Source organism: Protomyctophum parallelum, assembly GCF_964188405.1.
Source record: "Protomyctophum parallelum genome assembly, chromosome: 11".
Lineage (NCBI taxonomy): Eukaryota > Metazoa > Chordata > Actinopteri > Myctophiformes > Myctophidae > Protomyctophum > Protomyctophum parallelum.
Genome location: NC_139707.1, coordinates 1,972,754 through 1,990,728, shown reverse-complemented (window position 1 = coordinate 1,990,728; position 17,975 = coordinate 1,972,754). Strand labels below are relative to the sequence as shown.

Below are 17,975 nucleotides of genomic sequence, written 5' to 3'. Positions count from 1 at the left end.
TAACAAGTTCTATTACTTTGGATAGATAGATGATGTGTACACAAACATTTTCCCCTATTTATGTCAAACATGTCACAGTGTCACGGCTACAAGGCAGGCTTCCAAAAGCTAATGGCTTTGTAATTAGCACTTAAAACGTCAAGCCCTGCCTCTTCCATTAGGACGGCCCTCCCAGGAGGGACTCTCTAGTCCCTCTTTCGTTTTTGTTTTTTTCTTCTCGAGTGGACTTGCTGCCTTTGGGGACATTTCTTTTCGTAATAATTTTAAATCCTCCAGCTGTTAAATGGGACAGGGAACAGCTTGATTCACTCCCCCCCCCCCCTCCTCCATCTCCTCCATGGCTGTTCCATCAAACGCCACTTCACTATATCTCATCTTCGCCGCAACTCACACCACTAGGGATTGATTAGAGAAGGCTGCATGTCTGACTCCGTCCTAATGTGATTTCCCTAAACGATAATTGGTATTTAGTCAAAGACATTTTACCCCCTTAGGCGAAAGTGTCGGCTTTTTTTGTCTTCTTTAATTGATTGACGCTTTGTGTGCTAACTACGCATATTCTCTTTTTTTTTTTTTAACTGCCCATACTGACTTGTGTACAGAAATGTGAATGCGTAGTAATGTCCATGACCCAGCAGTTATGGTCCATGTGCAGTTGAGCAAAGGCACTTAACTCCCCATTCTGTCTATACCAGGGCTGGGCAACTTTGACGATGGCGAGGGCCAATATATTTCCACACTCACTCCAGAGGGGCCACAGTGCATGTATACTGTCGTAGCAAAAATAGCCGATCTACAAGCTCAAAACGCGTCGCAGTGCGATTGAATTGCGATTTGAATTGCGATTGCGATTGAATTGCAGCGTTTGAATAGCTGCGACGCAGCTATATTTTAATTGAAAACCTGAATATTTTTTTGCTATTTGCTATGAATTAGAATCCTGAAAAGTAACCTTTTTATTGCATTTCAAATGCATTTAATTATAGTTATGTTAACTTTCTGAACTGTTAACATAACTACATTGGACACAAAAAGACAATATCATTTGAATTAAGTACTAGTCATTTAATACTAGTCATGAAGTAATTAAAGCAGGTTTGGAATTGTAAACAGCTGAAATCAATACTATATCAGTATTCTGATAATAACATGAGGGCCACATTAAGTGAAGGTGGGGGCCGCATGTGGCCCCCGGGCCGCCAGTTGCCCACCCCTGGTCTATACTATAGTAGTTCAGCTGCGTTGAGGAGGACAGTGGAATTGTGCACGGTTTGCTCCGTCGTGTTAACCCTTGGACTACCAATCCCAATTTTTTTGTTTGGGTAACAAATTGGCATATTTTTTATTCATCATTTTCACATTAATAGAAAGATCTGGTGGTTTGAACAGATGTTTTTTTATTTTTTTCATTGCTAGTGTATTCTCTCGAATTGCCACCAGATGGCGGGAACGCACCATTATGCTGATTTTGGCCAAAATAGACGAATCTTCCTAAGTCACTTCCGGTTCAACGATCGGCAACATCCAAGTCAAATTAACCTCAAATCAACCCCAAAACATCGCAAAATATCACATTTTTACAGCGACGCACATAGAGATGGCGCGCGTGCGCGATAGCGCACGATCACGCGGATTTCGGCCGTTTTTTGGTAAATTACATCCAACATTAGTGATATTAGCAAAAAAATATTAATTGTTACTCCGTTGAACCCTAGAGAACTGACATTGATTGACATTCCGTTAATTCCGTGAACGGGAGGTTTGTATTTTTAGAAATATTCAGTTTTTTCCGTTAATTGTAGCCCAGGGGTTAACCACTTAAAACCTATACACTTTTTCTCAAGCTCACAACGCATCGTGACAGAGGGTATGCGCATGCTTAAAGTGAACGGCACATCGAGGGGCAAAGCAACATGCAAAGTGAGTTTAACAGTGTTTAATGTGGTTCAATGCAATCAGATAGGACTTTTCTGTTTGGATGCATGGGCTGTCAAGGCCAGAAAGTAGTTTTTTGCCACTAGGCATTCCTGCATAACTTCTGGGTTTGATGATGATGTGACACGCATACCCTCTATAGTGAGCTTGTAGATCAGATCATACCCTCTATAGTGAGCTTGTAGATCAGATCATACCCTCTATAGTGAGCTTGTAGATCAGATCATACCCTCTATAGTGAGCTTGTAGATCATACCCTCTATAGTGAGCTTGTAGATCAGATCATACCCTCTATAGTGAGCTTGTAGATCAGATCATACCCTCTATAGTGAGCTTGTAGATCAGATCATACCCTCTATAGTGAGCTTGTAGATCATACCCTCTATAGTGAGCTTGTAGATCAGATCATACCCTCTATAGTGAGCTTGTAGATCAGATCATACCCTCTATAGTGAGCTTGTAGATCAGATCATACCCTCTATAGTGAGCTTGTAGATCAGATCATACCCTCTATAGTGAGCTTGTAGATCAGATCATACCCTCTATAGTGAGCTTGTAGATCAGATCATACCCTCTATAGTGAGCTTGTGGATCATACCCTCTATAGTGAGCTTGTGGATCATACCCTCTATAGTGAGCTTGTAGATCAGATCATACCCTCTATAGTGAGCTTGTAGATCAGATCATACCCTCTATAGTGAGCTTGTAGATCAGATCATACCCTCTATAGTGAGCTTGTAGATCAGATCATACCCTCTATAGTGAGCTTGTAGATCAGATCATACCCTCTATAGTGAGCTTGTGGATCATACCCTCTATAGTGAGCTTGTGGATCATACCCTCTATAGTGAGCTTGTAGATCAGATCATACCCTCTATAGTGAGCTTGTAGATCAGATCATACCCTCTATAGTGAGCTTGTAGATCAGATCATACCCTCTATAGTGAGCTTGTAGATCAGATCATACCCTCTATAGTGAGCTTGTAGATCAGATCATACCCTCTATAGTGAGCTTGTAGATCAGATCATACCCTCTATAGTGAGCTTGTAGATCAGATCATACCCTCTATAGTGAGCTTGTAGATCAGATCATACCCTCTATAGTGAGCTTGTAGATCAGATCATACCCTCTATAGTGAGCTTGTAGATCAGATCATACCCTCTATAGTGAGCTTGTAGATCAGATCATACCCTCTATAGTGAGCTTGTAGATCAGATCATACCCTCTATAGTGAGCTTGTAGATCAGATCATACCCTCTATAGTGAGCTTGTGGATCATACCCTCTATAGTGAGCTTGTAGATCAGATCATACCCTCTATAGTGAGCTTGTAGATCAGATCATACCCTCTATAGTGAGCTTGTAGATCAGATCATACCCTCTATAGTGAGCTTGTAGATCAGATCATACCCTCTATAGTGAGCTTGTAGATCAGATCATACCCTCTATAGTGAGCTTGTAGATCAGATCATACCCTCTATAGTGAGCTTGTAGATCAGATCATACCCTCTATAGTGAGCTTGTAGATCAGATCATACCCTCTATAGTGAGCTTGTAGATCAGATCATACCCTCTATAGTGAGCTTGTAGATCAGATCATACCCTCTATAGTGAGCTTGTAGATCAGATCATACCCTCTATAGTGAGCTTGTAGATCAGATCATACCCTCTATAGTGAGCTTGTAGATCAGATCATACCCTCTATAGTGAGCTTGTAGATCAGATCATACCCTCTATAGTGAGCTTGTAGATCAGATCATACCCTCTATAGTGAGCTTGTAGATCAGATCATACCCTCTATAGTGAGCTTGTGGATCAGATCATACCCTCTATAGTGAGCTTGTAGATCAGATCATACCCTCTATAGTGAGCTTGTAGATCAGATCATACCCTCTATAGTGAGCTTGTAGATCAGATCATACCCTCTATAGTGAGCTTGTAGATCAGATCATACCCTCTATAGTGAGCTTGTAGATCAGATCATACCCTCTATAGTGAGCTTGTAGATCATACCCTCTATAGTGAGCTTGTAGATCAGATCATACCCTCTATAGTGAGCTTGTAGATCAGATCATACCCTCTATAGTGAGCTTGTAGATCAGATCATACCCTCTATAGTGAGCTTGTAGATCAGATCATACCCTCTATAGTGAGCTTGTAGATCAGCCATCTTTTGCTAATAAACTACATCATGTGGCAGCCAAGTCTATGGACTTTTTATGTTTATTTAGAGCCTAATTATAAATTCCCCGTTGGGGGGGGGGGGCATCAACATGGTCCCAATAATCTGGGCGCCCCAACATGAGTATTTATTTCATAAATACCAGATGTACGGTATTTGAAATAACTCGTTGTAACGATATCTGAGATTCTTGTATAACTTTTATAAACGTTCAAAAAGGACAAAAAAAAACATTTTGTGAAGGAAAAGCTTTTCGAATCGATCAAATCGTAAAAGGTTTGTTTACAGACCTCTGCTTTGTTGTATGTTAGGAAATGAAGACTCAAGAAAGAGAAGTTGGGCCAAAGGAGTCACAAGGCTGACTTCTGTTTGAACCGACTACCCCCAAGGGGGGTGTGTGTGTGTGTGTGTGTGTGTGTGTGTGTGTGTGTGTGTGTGTGTGTGTGTGTGTGTGAATGGTAAATGGTAAATGGTGCATTTATATAGCGCCTTTATCCAAGGCGCTTTACATAGATTGTGCATTACATTCACCCATTCACACACACATTCATACACCGATTGCGGCGGAAGCCATGCAAGGCACCAACTAGCACATCGGGAGCAATTTGGGGTTCAGTGTCTTGCCCAAGGACACTTCGACATGTAGACAGTCGCCAGTAAACAGGACTGCCATCCCGGCTCCTCCTGTGTGTGTGTGTGTGTGTGTGTGTGTGTGTGTGAGACTGTGTGTGTGTGTGTGTGTGTGTGTGTGTGTGGACATTGCAGTCATTGTACCTTAATCACAGCACAGCGGTGGAATTTCCGCTGCCGTGGTCATCTAGAACTCCCTGAACGCCTCGTTCATGTCAATTGTGTGTAAGATGAGTATCGTCTGTGAGGTGGGAGTTGTCGGCGCGCACACACACACACACACACACACACACACACACACACACACACACACTCATGCGTGTATACTAGGGCTGGGGGACTTGATTAAACATTTTAATCTAATTAATTAGAGGCTTTGTAATTAATTAATCTTGATTATAATCGCATTTTAATCGCATATCAATAATCAACCTGAGAACAGTGAGAAACATTTTTTTTTTTTTTTGTATCCCAGTGAATCAATGAATAGTGACTATACATTATCCCATTCTGAACGGGCACCCATTTTGGTGTCAGCATCATGTTATGCTTTAGCTATTTAAAAATAGCAGATCTACAAGCTCATATCGCGCCACCGAGTGGCGCGATACGAGCTTGTAGGTCTGCTATTTTTTTTTAAATCGAAGAACGACTGACATTTTTAGAATCTGATCTCAGGTCAGAATGGGTTCATCAGACCAGTGTGTGTCCGGCGGAAACCTCGTATGAATCTGATCTCAGGTCAGAATGGGTTATACATTTCTCACATTGTACTATACTTGTGGGGACCCTCACAATACTTGTATAGTAATACAAGTATATGCACACACACACACACACACACACACACACACACACACACACACACACACACACACACACACACACACACACACTCTCTGCTGCTCTCAACAGGACTGCCATATCTGAATGCCAGCAGTGCAGGGTCTGGTAACGGTTTAGCAGCTCTGGTGTGACATTGAATTTCACACTACATTAACCCATTCTGAACGGGCACCCATTTTGGTGTCGGCATCATGTTATGCTTTAGCTATTTAAAAATAGCAGACCTACAAGCTCATATCGCGCCACCGAGTGGCGCGATACGAGCTTGTAGGTCTGCTATTTTTTGAAAAAAATCGAAGAACGACTGACATTTTTAGAATCTGATCTCAGGTCAGAATGGGTTTAATCAGACCAGTGTGTGTCCAGTGGAAACCTCGTATGAATCTGATCTCGGGTCAGAATAGGTTCATCAGACCAGTGTGTGTCCAGTGGAAACCTCGTATGAATCTGATCTCGGGTCAGAATGGGTTCATCAGACCAGTGTGTGTCCAGTGGAAACCTCGTATGAATCTGATCTCGGGTCAGAATGGGTTAAACATTTTGCCCTCTGTAACAAGCACTGGGAGCTTCTTTTTTCTTCTTCTTCAGCTGGCACCGCTGACAGACACTTTGCATGACACTGTGCTTTTCTGATTTCTCCCCCCCCCCCCCCCCCTGCTTTCTGCTTCACGTCTCCCATCAGCAGACTGATGTGAGCTGATGGGGGATTTTAGCTGAAATATACAATTTACTGCCTTTTGCTTTTGGCCTCAAGGACGTGGAGTTGAGTCCCCTCTGTACGTAGTGGTCTTTTACCAGCGCATGGGTTATATGAGGTACTGCAGGCCAGGTACTTAACCCATTCTGACCTGAGATCAGATTCATAACGAGGTTTCCACTGGACACACACTGGTCTGATTAAGGGAACGCCACCCCTCTTAACGCCCGTTCTATGAGAAAGACTTTGCATACATCACATCTACGTACATCAATTAGTGGTCAGAACTCCGAAGCGTAGCGTCGGTCGGGCAACTTGGGCAGTGGCCTCGTCAGTCGCCAGTCGAGTCCTTGCCCAAGCCTAGCTGCCCGAAGACGGAGGTGAGGGAAAAAAAATTAATCTGGGCGTCGACCGCGTATGTGTCTTAATAATAATAATAATAATAATAAAACTTTATTTGTATAGCACCTTTCATGACATGAAATGCAGCTCAAAGTGCTTTACAGAACAATGGAGAATAAAAGAAAAGCAAGGCAACGACATTAAAAAACAAGCAGTAATGCAATACATGAAAAATAAAAAATACAAGATCAATTAAAGGCAATGTTGTAGAAGTGGGTCTTGAGCTGAGCTTTAAAAATGTCTACAGAGGCTGCCTGACGAAGGTACAGAGGGAGCTTGTTCCATGCCGACGGCCCGTAGAAGCAAAAAGCTGCTTCCCCGTATTTTTTAGTTGCCAATTATTTTAGGCAAAGCGAGCAGGCCAGCAGTGGAAGACCTTAGGGGGCGGTTTGGGACATATTTAGGCAGGCAGTCATGTAGGTAGGAAGGTGCGAGACCATTGAGAGCTTTATAGACAAGTAAAATAATTTTAAAATCAATCCTAAAAACATAGACATTTTTATATGACCCGTATTTCTAGTCCTGAATATATATTTCTGAACTACATTTTGAAATAACTCTGTCTCTCTGCCTCTCTCTCTGCAGTGTGGGTGTGGGTGTGGGGCTTTGTGTCCATCATAACTCTGTCTCTGCCTCTCTCTCTGCAGTGTGGGTGTGGGTGTGGGGCTTTGTGTCTGAAATAACTCTGTCTCTCTGCCTCTCTCTCTGCAGTGTGGGTGTGGGTGTGGGGCTTTGTGTCTGTAATAGCTCTGTCTCTCTGCCTCTCTCTCTCTGCAGTGTGGGTGTGGGTGTGTGGCTTTGTGTCCATCATAACTCTGTCTCTCTGCCTCTCTCTGCAGTGTGGGTGTGGGTGTGGGGCTTTGTGTCTGAAATAACTCTGTCTCTCTGCCTCTCTCTCTCTCTGCAGTGTGGGTGTGGGTGTGGGGCTTTGTGTCCATCATAACTCTGTCTCTCTGCCTCTCTCTCTCTGCAGTGTGGGTGTGGGTGTGGGGCTTTGTGTCCATCATAACTCTGTCTCTCTGCCTCTCTCTCTCTGCAGTGTGGGTGTGGGTGAAATAACTCTGTCTCTCTGCCTCTCTCTCTGCAGTGTGGGTGTGGGTGTGGGGCTTTGTGTCCATCATAACTCTGTCTCTCTGCCTCTCTCTCTCTGCAGTGTGGGTGTGGGTGTGTGGCTTTGTGTCCATCATAACTCTGTCTCTCTGCCTCTCTCTCTGCAGTGTGGGTGTGGGTGTGGGGCTTTGTGTCTGAAATAACTCTGTCTCTCTGCCTCTCTCTCTGCAGTGTGGGTGTGGGTGTGGGGCTTTGTGTCCATCATAACTCTGTCTCTCTGCCTCTCTCTCTGCAGTGTGGGTGTGGGTGTGGGGCTTTGTGTCCATCATAACTCTGTCTCTCTGCCTCTCTCTCTCTGCAGTGTGGGTGTGGGTGTGTGGCTTTGTGTCCATCATAACTCTGTCTCTCTGCCTCTCTCTCTGCAGTGTGGGTGTGGGTGTGGGGCTTTGTGTCTGTAATAACTCTGCCTCTCTGCCTCTCTCTCTCTGCAGTGTGGGTGTGGGTGTGGGGCTTTGTGTCTGAAATAACTCTGTCTCTCTGCCTCTCTCTCTCTCTGCAGTGTGGGTGTGGGTGTGGGGGCTTTGTGTCCATCATAACTCTGTCTCTCTGCCTCTCTCTCTCTGCAGTGTGGGTGTGGGTGAATTAACTCTGTCTCTCTGCCTCTCTCTCTCTCTGCAGTGTGGGTGTGGGTGTGGGGCTTTGTGTCCATCATAACTCTGTCTCTCTGCCTCTCTCTCTGCAGTGTGGGTGTGGGTGTGGGGGCTTTGTGTCCATCATAACTCTGTCTCTCTGCCTCTCTCTCTCTCTCCAGTGTGGGTGTGGGTGTGGGGCTTTGTGTCCATCATAGCTCTGTCTCTCTGCCTCTCTCTCTGCAGTGTGGGTGTGGGTGTGGGGCTTTGTGTCCATCATAGCTCTGTCTCTCTGCCTCTCTCTCTCCAGTGTGGGTGTGGGTGTGGGGGCTTTGTGTCCATCATAACTCTGTCTCTCTGCCTCTCTCTCTCTGCAGTGTGGGTGTGGGTGTGGGGCTTTGTGTCCATCATAACTCTGTCTCTCTGCCTCTCTCTCTCTCTGCAGTGTGGGTGTGGGTGTGGGGGGCGTTGTGTCCATCATAGCTCTGTCTCTCTGCCTCTCTCTCTCTGCAGTGTGGGTGTGGGTGTGGGGCTTTGTGTCCATCATAACTCTGTCTCTCTGCCTCTCTCTCTCTGCAGTGTGGGTGTGGGTGAAATAACTCTGTCTCTCTGCCTCTCTCTCTCTGCAGTGTGGGTGAAATAACTCTGTCTCTCTGCCTCTCTCTCTCTGCAGTGTGGGTGTGGGTGTGGGGCTTTGTGTCCATCATAACTCTGTCTCTCTGCCTCTCTCTCTCTGCAGTGTGGGTGTGGGTGTGGGGCTTTGTGTCCATCATAACTCTGTCTCTCTGCCTCTCTCTCTCTCTGCAGTGTGGGTGTGGGTGTGGGGCTTTGTGTCCATCATAACTCTGTCTCTCTGCCTCTCTCTCTCTCTGCAGTGTGGGTGTGGGTGTGGGGCTTTGTGTCCATCATAACTCTGTCTCTCTGCCTCTCTCTCTCTCTGCAGTGTGGGTGTGGGTGTGGGGCTTTGTGTCCATCATAACTCTGTCTCTCTGCCTCTCTCTCTCTGCAGTGTGGGTGTGGGTGTGGGGCTTTGTGTCCATCATAACTCTGTCTCTCTGCCTCTCTCTCTCTGCAGTGTGGGTGTGGGTGAAATAACTGTCTCTTTGCCTCTCTCCACAGTGTGGGTGTGGGTGAAATAACTCTGTCTCTCTGCCTCTCTCTCTGCAGTGTGGGTGTGGGTGAAATAACTCTGTCTCTCTGCCTCTCTCTCTGCAGTGTGGGTGTGGGTGTGGGGCTTCGTCTCCATCACCATCATCAGCCTGCTGTCCCTGCTGGGCGTGATCCTGGTGCCCATCCTCAACCAGTCGTGCTTCAAGTACCTCCTCACCTTCCTGGTGGCGCTGGCGGTGGGCACGCTGAGCGGCGACGCCCTTCTTCACCTGCTGCCCCATGTGAGTATCAACGCCCGACACAGGACACCTGAATGCTAGGAGAGAGATACACCCGACACAGGACACACCAGGACTGGGAAATGAATGCTAGGAGAGAGATACACCCAACAATTTACAATTTAGGCATTTAGCAGACACTCTTAATCCAGAGCGACTTACATTTAAGCAAGAACAAAAGCATGGGAATACATCACATAAAAGCATTTATCATGAAACATGCGTGAAACTATACATACACTATACATATAAACTATACATATTTACTACTATGCTATACATATGTACTATGGCGTGCTATGACTATATACAATGCAAGTATAGTGCTGTCTACATAACATGCTATAAGTCTGTATCAGATGCTATCTAAGTCTACAGAAATGCTATCTAAGGGGGTAGGGTAAGTGCTATGGGCCATGATGGAGTCTGAAAAGGTGGGTTTTCAGGCTACGGCGGAAGATTGGGAGTGATGCTGCAGTTCTGACTGCAATGGGAAGTGCATTCCACAGTTTTGGAGCCAGAAGGGAGAAGAGTTTGGGACGTGTGGAGCGTTGTCCCGGCGTTTTTAGTGAGGGTACTTCCAGCTTCCCTGCGTTGGCTGATCTGAGTGGGTGGGAGGGTTTGTAGGGTTCGATCATACTTGCAAGATATGGGGGAGCCATACCTTTGGTTGCCTTGAATGCCAGCATCAGAGTTTTGTATTCTGTGCGGGCAGCGACCGGGAGCCAGTGGAGGACGGGGACTTCCCATTAGTCCGACATCCCGTTAGTCTGACTACGTGGCCGGTTCAGACTCACCCCATGGCCTCCGTGTGGGGTTCTGGTTAGGGTTAGTAATGAGTCGGAACAACGACACATTACCCACAGACGGCTCATTTCATTTCAAGGGCCAGTAGTTCAGGCTACGGACTCTGAATAAATGTCTGGTTTATATGTTGGAGAAGGTTCACACAAACACTTCTGGTCTCGTGCACGGAAAACACTGGTGTGTGTGTGAACCACACGGGCACACCCATGCACGCTCTTAGCTCGTGCACGAGGCTCTTTAGCACAGACGTGTTTAACCCATTCTGACCTGAGATCAGATTCTAAAAATGTCAGTCGTTCTTCGATTTTTCAAAAAATAGCAGACCTACAAGCTCGTATCGCGCCACTCGGTGGCGCGATACGAGCTTGTAGATCTGCTATTTTTCAATAGCTAAAGCATAACATGATGCCGACACCAAAATGGGTGCCCGGTCAGAATGGGTTAAAAAGCGTATTATACTGTTGTATAGTATAACTAGCATTCAATCACGGTGATTTCTAGAACACTGGTTTAACGGTTTGACATTTCCATAACATTAAAGGTTTTATGACATTCATTTTCATTTATTTTTATTTTTTCTTTTAGGTTTTATGACCTCAATTACACCGAAAAAACCTGAACTTTGAACATTCAGTGGATTTTCTGTGGTCTGAAGTTTTCTTTGGGGTTTTTTGGGCCTTTTGAGCTACAATGAAAACAGGCAACACAGTGAAACAGTGACATCTGCTGGCAAATCCCATTGACATATATGGGATTTGCAGTAAGTGATGTCACTTACTGCCGGCAAATCAGAGCACCTGTTTGAGCCAGAAAACCCCAGATCACAGAAAATCTACTGAATGTTAAAAGTTCATGTTTTTTGGGTGCAATTGAGATTAGAAAACCTAAAAAAAAACAAGAACAATTCCAAAACCTTTTTTTTTAATGTCACAATCCCTTTAAATCTAATGACTCTGCCAACCTCATGGGTGAATGGAAATATTAGCCTTTTTTGAGAATGTTTGCTCTTCGAGCAAAGCAATGATATCACTAAGCTTTATACTTGTGGGAACAAAAGGAAATTGACTGAACTGTAGCTTTTCACAGTCATGTCCGTGCCTTTGAGCATCGTGACAGACTTATTCAAGTTGAGAAATATTGATCTATAACTGTCCAGGAAAGCCAGACCACTGTTAGGTCCTAACAAGACAACCGTGTGGAAGGTTCTGACGTATCCGTGCGTCTCGTCACAGTTCCTGCCACGCAGAGCGACTGCTGTGACGTGACTAATTGGTCGGTAAAAAGCAGAACATGAGTTAAACAGGTGGGAGTTATTGTATTTTCTCTGTGCTCTCTGCTCCCATCCCAGCGGGTTGGTGACACAGATGAGTAATATCAGGAAAGTGTCCCGCTGATGAACCTAACGTTTTAGATGTTGGAAAGAAAAAAGCCTCCTCGTTCTGTCCCTGGAGCTCAAAAACACATGACACAGACTCTTCTTAACCCATTCTGACCTGAGATCAGATTCATACGAGGTTTCCACTGGGGGACACACACTGGTCTGATTAACCCATTCTGACCTGAGATCAGATTCTAAAAATGTCACAGTCGTTCTTCGATTTTTCAAAAAATAGCAGACCTACAAGCTCGTATCGCGCCACTCGGTGGCGCGATATGAGCTTGTAGATCTGCTATTTTTAAATAGCTAAAGCATAACATGATGCCGACACCAAAATGGGTTCCCCGTTCAGAATGGGTTAAAACAGTGTGGTGTAGTGGGTGGATATTTATAAGCACAATGGGCTAGCAGCCTCCTATGAGCAAAATTCCAACAAAGCCTGCAGTCTTAATTGGATGTGACAACGTTGGTGTCACACACTGATTTAGAAGTGGATACTACATACATACACCTTCCATGCATCCCATTCCAAACACTCATTAGCCTCTTGGGGAGTTCATACTTGGAGAAAAATCCATAACGGGATCAAAAGTATAATCATTTCCACAATGTTTCACGTTGTTCAAAATGTGCCTTTTTCCCCCAGAAAAGCTATCCGTGTTGTTGTATAAAAAACCCAAACCCCTTGACTTCAGAATTCTGCTTTGCAATTATATGTTGCAGGCTTTAATTTCCAAAAACAAAACCAAAAACCTCTTCAACCTCTTCCATGATTATGTGATTTGGTTATAGACACAGAATGCAGTAACTTCAATAGCAATCCTAGCGGGTCAGACTTAACCCATTCTGAACGGGCACCCATTTTGGTGTCAGCATCATGTTATGCTTTAGCTATTGAAAAATAGCAGATCTACAAGCTCATATCGCGCCACCGAGTGGCGCGATACGAGCTTGTAGGTCTGCTATTTTTGAAAAATCGAAGACACTTTTAGAATCTGATCTCAGGTCAGAATGGGTTAATAATGAAACTGTCAGGATGTAATAGACATTTTTAGAATCTGATCTCAGGTCAGAATGGGTTAACGCAGCCGTTGCTCTGATTTCCTTTTCTAGGGTCAATTTTGTTGATTAGCGGAGTGAATATATTTTCTCTTGTTTCAGTTTCAGTTTTCATCTCATTTTTGGAATGAAACTGAGCCATTTCAAATGGCCCTCCTCCCCTCCCCTGGTACCCACACGACCTCTCTCTCTCTCTCTCTCTCTCTCAGCAGTCGCTCATCGGTTGCCACTTCCCCGTAAAACACCTCACTGCCCCCCTGCGTGCCATCCCACTCGCACGGTTACCTCCAATCATCCTCCACTGGTTCCCAAACACTGGGTTGGGACGAATTTGTGGGGGTCACGGTCACGGTCACACAGACACATTTTGTTTTAATGGGTCCCTTTATTTTCCTACATTTTGTTTTTAACCCATTCTGACCTGAGATCAGATTCATAACGAGGTTTCCACTGGGACACACACTGGTCTGATTAACCCATTCTGACCTGAGATCAGATTCTAAAAAATGTCAGTCGTTCTTCGATTTTCTTGTAGATCTGCTATTTTTCAATAGCTAAAGCATAACATGATGCTATAACACCAAAATGGGTGCCCGGTCAGAATGGGTTAATTGTTATTATTTCAGAAACATTTTCAAAAAACATTCCCCCCCAAAAAAGCATAATCATTTATGAATAAATACATTAATTCATGTTTTTTTTTATTATAATTATTTTTCAGTAATTTCATGAAGAAAAATTAAATCAAAGAAATTCCATAAATTAGAAACTGAATGTTTAACCCATTCTGACCTGAGATCAGATTCACACGAGGTTTCCACTGGATACACACTGGTCTGACGAACCCAGTCTGACCTGAGATGAGATTTAAAGAAATGTCAGTCGTTCTTCGATTTTTCAAAAATAGCAGACCTACAAGCTCGTAGCGCGCCACTCGGTGTCTCCCCCCATAAAAGTCAAAGTATAAAATGAGGCTTCATCTTTCCCCTTCTATCCCTACCCCGTCTCTACACCCCTCTCTCTCTCTCTCTCAGTCCCAGGGGCAGCACGACCACAGCAACCCGGGAGAGCCCCGGGAGGAGCAGAGCATGCTGGTGGAGTTTGACGGCGTGTGGAAGGGCCTCACGGCGCTGTCGGGCATCTACCTCCTCTTCATCATCGAGCACTGCATCGGCATGTTCAAACACTACAAGGACCAAGGGGTGAGCTCCACGGCGTGGCAAACTGTACGGAACAAACTGTACGGAACAAACTGTACGGTGAAAACTCTGAACAAACACATGCACCTCCAACTGGGCTGTTACCATTTAACAAAACATAACATAACATAGCATAGCAAAACAAAACAAAACAAAACGCAACGCAACGCACGCACCTCCAACTGGGCTGTTACCATTTCACATTTCAGTTAATGACACATTTAATCATTTTTTAATAATAGTTTCCTTCCAAAAAATTGACAAAATAGTGGAAATGGTTGATCTGCTACTTTTGAAAAAGGTTTGAAAATGTTTGGCCGAAACGATTGCAGATTATGCAGAAGTAATTGTGATTATCTCAAATAATTGCGATTGGGCGATTATGTTATTATTATTATTATTATATGTGATTATATACTGTAACTGTGTCTGTAGCTCTGAGAGCGTACACATGGAAACAAATAGACTCATTAAGTAAGTACATTTTATTCATAAAGCACCTTTCGAAAAACAAAGTTACAAGGTGCTGAACAATTAACACAGTATAAACAATAGAAGCAAATTAAAAACAATGAACAATATAATACAGTGGTGCAGTGAGAAGAACAACAACAAACGCAGCAGAACAGAAACATAGGGCTATAAAATGAATCGGGTCGAAGGTACACGGGAGAAATAATTACCAAATAAGTGAGTCTTTAGGAGACTCTTAAAACAGTCAACTGACTCAGCGTTTTTCAACGCCAGGGGCAAGGCATTCCATAGGGTGGGAGCTACCACAACCAATGCTCCTTTTTGTTGGAGGACCTGAGAGGTCTTTAATTCGTCTTAGGAGGCAGTAGGTCAACGATATACGTCGGGGCCAGCCCATGTAGAGCTTTAAAAGTACATTCTGGCCTTAATAGGAAAGGAACCCAGTTTAGTTCGGCTAATATTGGGGTTATATGTGCCCTACGGTTTGTGTTGGTGAGGATTCTGGCTGCAGAGTTTTGAACTAGTTGAAGTCGGCATGATTTTGAGGGTTTACTTGGTTACATTTGTACGCTCTTTTGACTTAAAAGTACATTAAGGACTTTACAGTGTATGTTCTGTGCGCAGCCATATCTGAGTGGGCAGAGAGGCTGTCTGGAAATTGGAAAAGACCGCTGGCTCGACCCTCGGCTTACGCCGGCCTGTGTGAAAGTGTCCCTGAGCTAAAGTTACCTAACCCTCTGGCCTGTGCGCTCTTCATGACTTATCTGAGCTGGTTGTAGTAATTTACCTCCACCCCAGGGGACCAGAAATACTGCCTTTCCCTTAAGTTGATGTGGGGCTGTACTTCTACAATTGGGGAAAAATATGTTAGAAAGTATGTACAGTGTACAATGCGTGAATCTAGTTTGCGTCCGAGCATAGGCATGCGAACGCCCCGCCTGCCTGTGATTGGCCTACCGACCCTGCCCGTCTCGACTGTCCTCCGAGCAGAGATGGGCAGTATTTGAAATGTGTTGAAATACGTATTTGAAATACTTTTTTGTATTTTGTAATTTGTATTTCGCGGGGATGGAAGATGTATTTTGTATTTTGTATTTAGATACATTTTTTGACCCAGTATTTGTATTTTGTATCAAAATACATTTTCAATGTATTTTGCCCATCAGAGATGGGCAGTATTTTAAATACTTTTATTTGAAATACGTATTTGAAATACTTTTTTGTATTTTGTAATTTGCATTTCGCTGGGATGGAAGAAATGAGATGTATTTTGTATTTAGATACATTTTTTGACCCAGTATTTGTATTTTGTATCAAAATACATTTTCAATGTATTTTGCCCATCAGAGATGGGCAGTATTTGAAATACATGTATTTGAAATACGTATTTGAAATACTTTTTTGTATTTTGTAATTTGTATTTCGCTGGGATGGAAGAAATGAGATGTATTTTGTATTTAGATAATTTTTTTGACCCAGTATTTGTATTTTGTATCAAAATACATTTTCAATGTATTTTGCCCATCTCTGCCTGCGAGGTGGATATAGCTATGCTGGATAGTCTGATGCAAGGTTACTCCGTGGTGGGAAATTATACAAATAGATGATACAAGATAACTATAACTTGTAACTACATTTTTTGTAGAAGAGGCAAACTAATATTGTTTATGCCGTTTGCTTTGATGGAATAATTGATTGAACACGTACACCCTAATTTGATTTGGGTGTGTTGTTTTGTTCTAAAATAAAGTGTTTGTGTTGATTATTGTGTTTACTATAATTGGATTAATACATGATAATCGACACTTAACACTTTATTTAGAACACATCCAAATCAAATCATAGCACAACGTACACGTGTGTTCAATCAATTATTCAAACAAAGCAAACGGCATTAAACCATATTAGTTACAAAGGCTGTCGCCGGCGTCAAGCTGTCATTCTCTTTGTTTTATTTATTTCTCAATCTCACCACGGAGTAACCTCGCATCTTGGAGGACAGTCGAGACAGAATTGGGCATTAACCCATTCTGACCTGAGATCAGATTCATACGAGGTTTCCGCCGGACACACACTGGTCTGATGAACCCATTCTGACCTGAGATCAGATTCTAGAAATGTCAATCGCTCTTCGATTTTTCAAAAATAGCAGACCTACAAGCTCGTATCGCGCCACTCGGTGGCGCGATATGTGCTTGTAGATCTGCTATTTTTAAATAGCTAAAGCATAACATGATGCTGACACCGAAATGGGTGCCCGTTCAGAATGGGTTAAGTATGTGCGTGTGTGAAAGAGACACATGCATGTGCAGATTTCTAAGGCGTATGTGCTGTCTGTTTGTGCTGTGCAAATGCTTCTGAAATCCTTCTGTTGTTTTTTATTTATTTACACTGCAGAATACTGCCACCTCCTGGCATGGAGTAAAGTTATTTCCTCTCACTTGTGCGCACAGCTACTTGGACTCGACGTCTGACCCTACTCCCGTTATTAGTCTGTAGTAATCAGGACGGGTCACCTGACCATGGTGTGTGTAGGCCAGGTGGGGCCTTTCCTTCCTGTGCCAGCCCACTTATCTAAGTTTGAGGCCAAGAGCACCGCTCTTAAAGGGACACTTCACCCTTTTTGCAAAAAAATATATGTTAATGACGTTTAGAAGCTTTAGAACACTTTCCTGGGGGTCTTTATGTGTGTAATATGTGGTTTTAGATATTTTAGATTGTAGCAGTGAGCCTGTTGTCTCTGATGTCATGGACACTGGGCTCACTTCCTTCCTGGACTACATGTTGTCTCAGTAAGACAGATCTCCCCCTATCCACAAGGAGGAGCAGTGCACCAAAGAATTATGGGAATTGTAGTCCAGGAAGGTAGTGAGACCAGTGTCCATGACATCAGAGACACTGTGCTCACTGCTACAATCTAAAATATCTAAAACCACATATTACACACATAAATACCCCCAGGAAAGTGTTCTAAAGCTTCTAAACGTCATTAACATATATTGTTTTGCAAAAAGGGTGAAGTGTCCCTTTAAGCCGTTGAGACCTGAGACCAGATTCTACAACATGTCTTCTTTCTAGATCATGACGAGTTTTCTGAAAAGACTATAATTATGTCAGTGGTGCTCAAACTATTCCATGTCTAGGAGCCCCACAGTTATATTTATCTGGCCGCAGACCCCATCTCAAAATATGATGTTCCAGGGACCCCCAGAATCAAATATTTTAGTTAATTTAAAAAAAGTTCACTGTGAAAGAATATATATTCAAAGATTAGAGATAACAAAAAAAGCAAAAATATA

The 17,975-nt window shown here is 43.5% G+C and overlaps 1 protein-coding gene across 1 annotated transcript in view; it reads left to right on the top strand.

Annotated features, from left to right (window-relative positions):
* Window positions 1–17,975, top strand: part of slc39a10 (solute carrier family 39 member 10) — an 83,452-nt gene that overhangs the window by 47,990 nt on the left and 17,487 nt on the right. Inside the window, exons 8-9 of the mRNA XM_083776048.1 lie at window positions 9,587–9,762; window positions 14,038–14,205. Coding sequence (XP_083632174.1) covers window positions 9,587–9,762; window positions 14,038–14,205 — 344 coding nt within the window. The remainder of the gene's footprint in view (window positions 1–9,586; window positions 9,763–14,037; window positions 14,206–17,975) is intronic.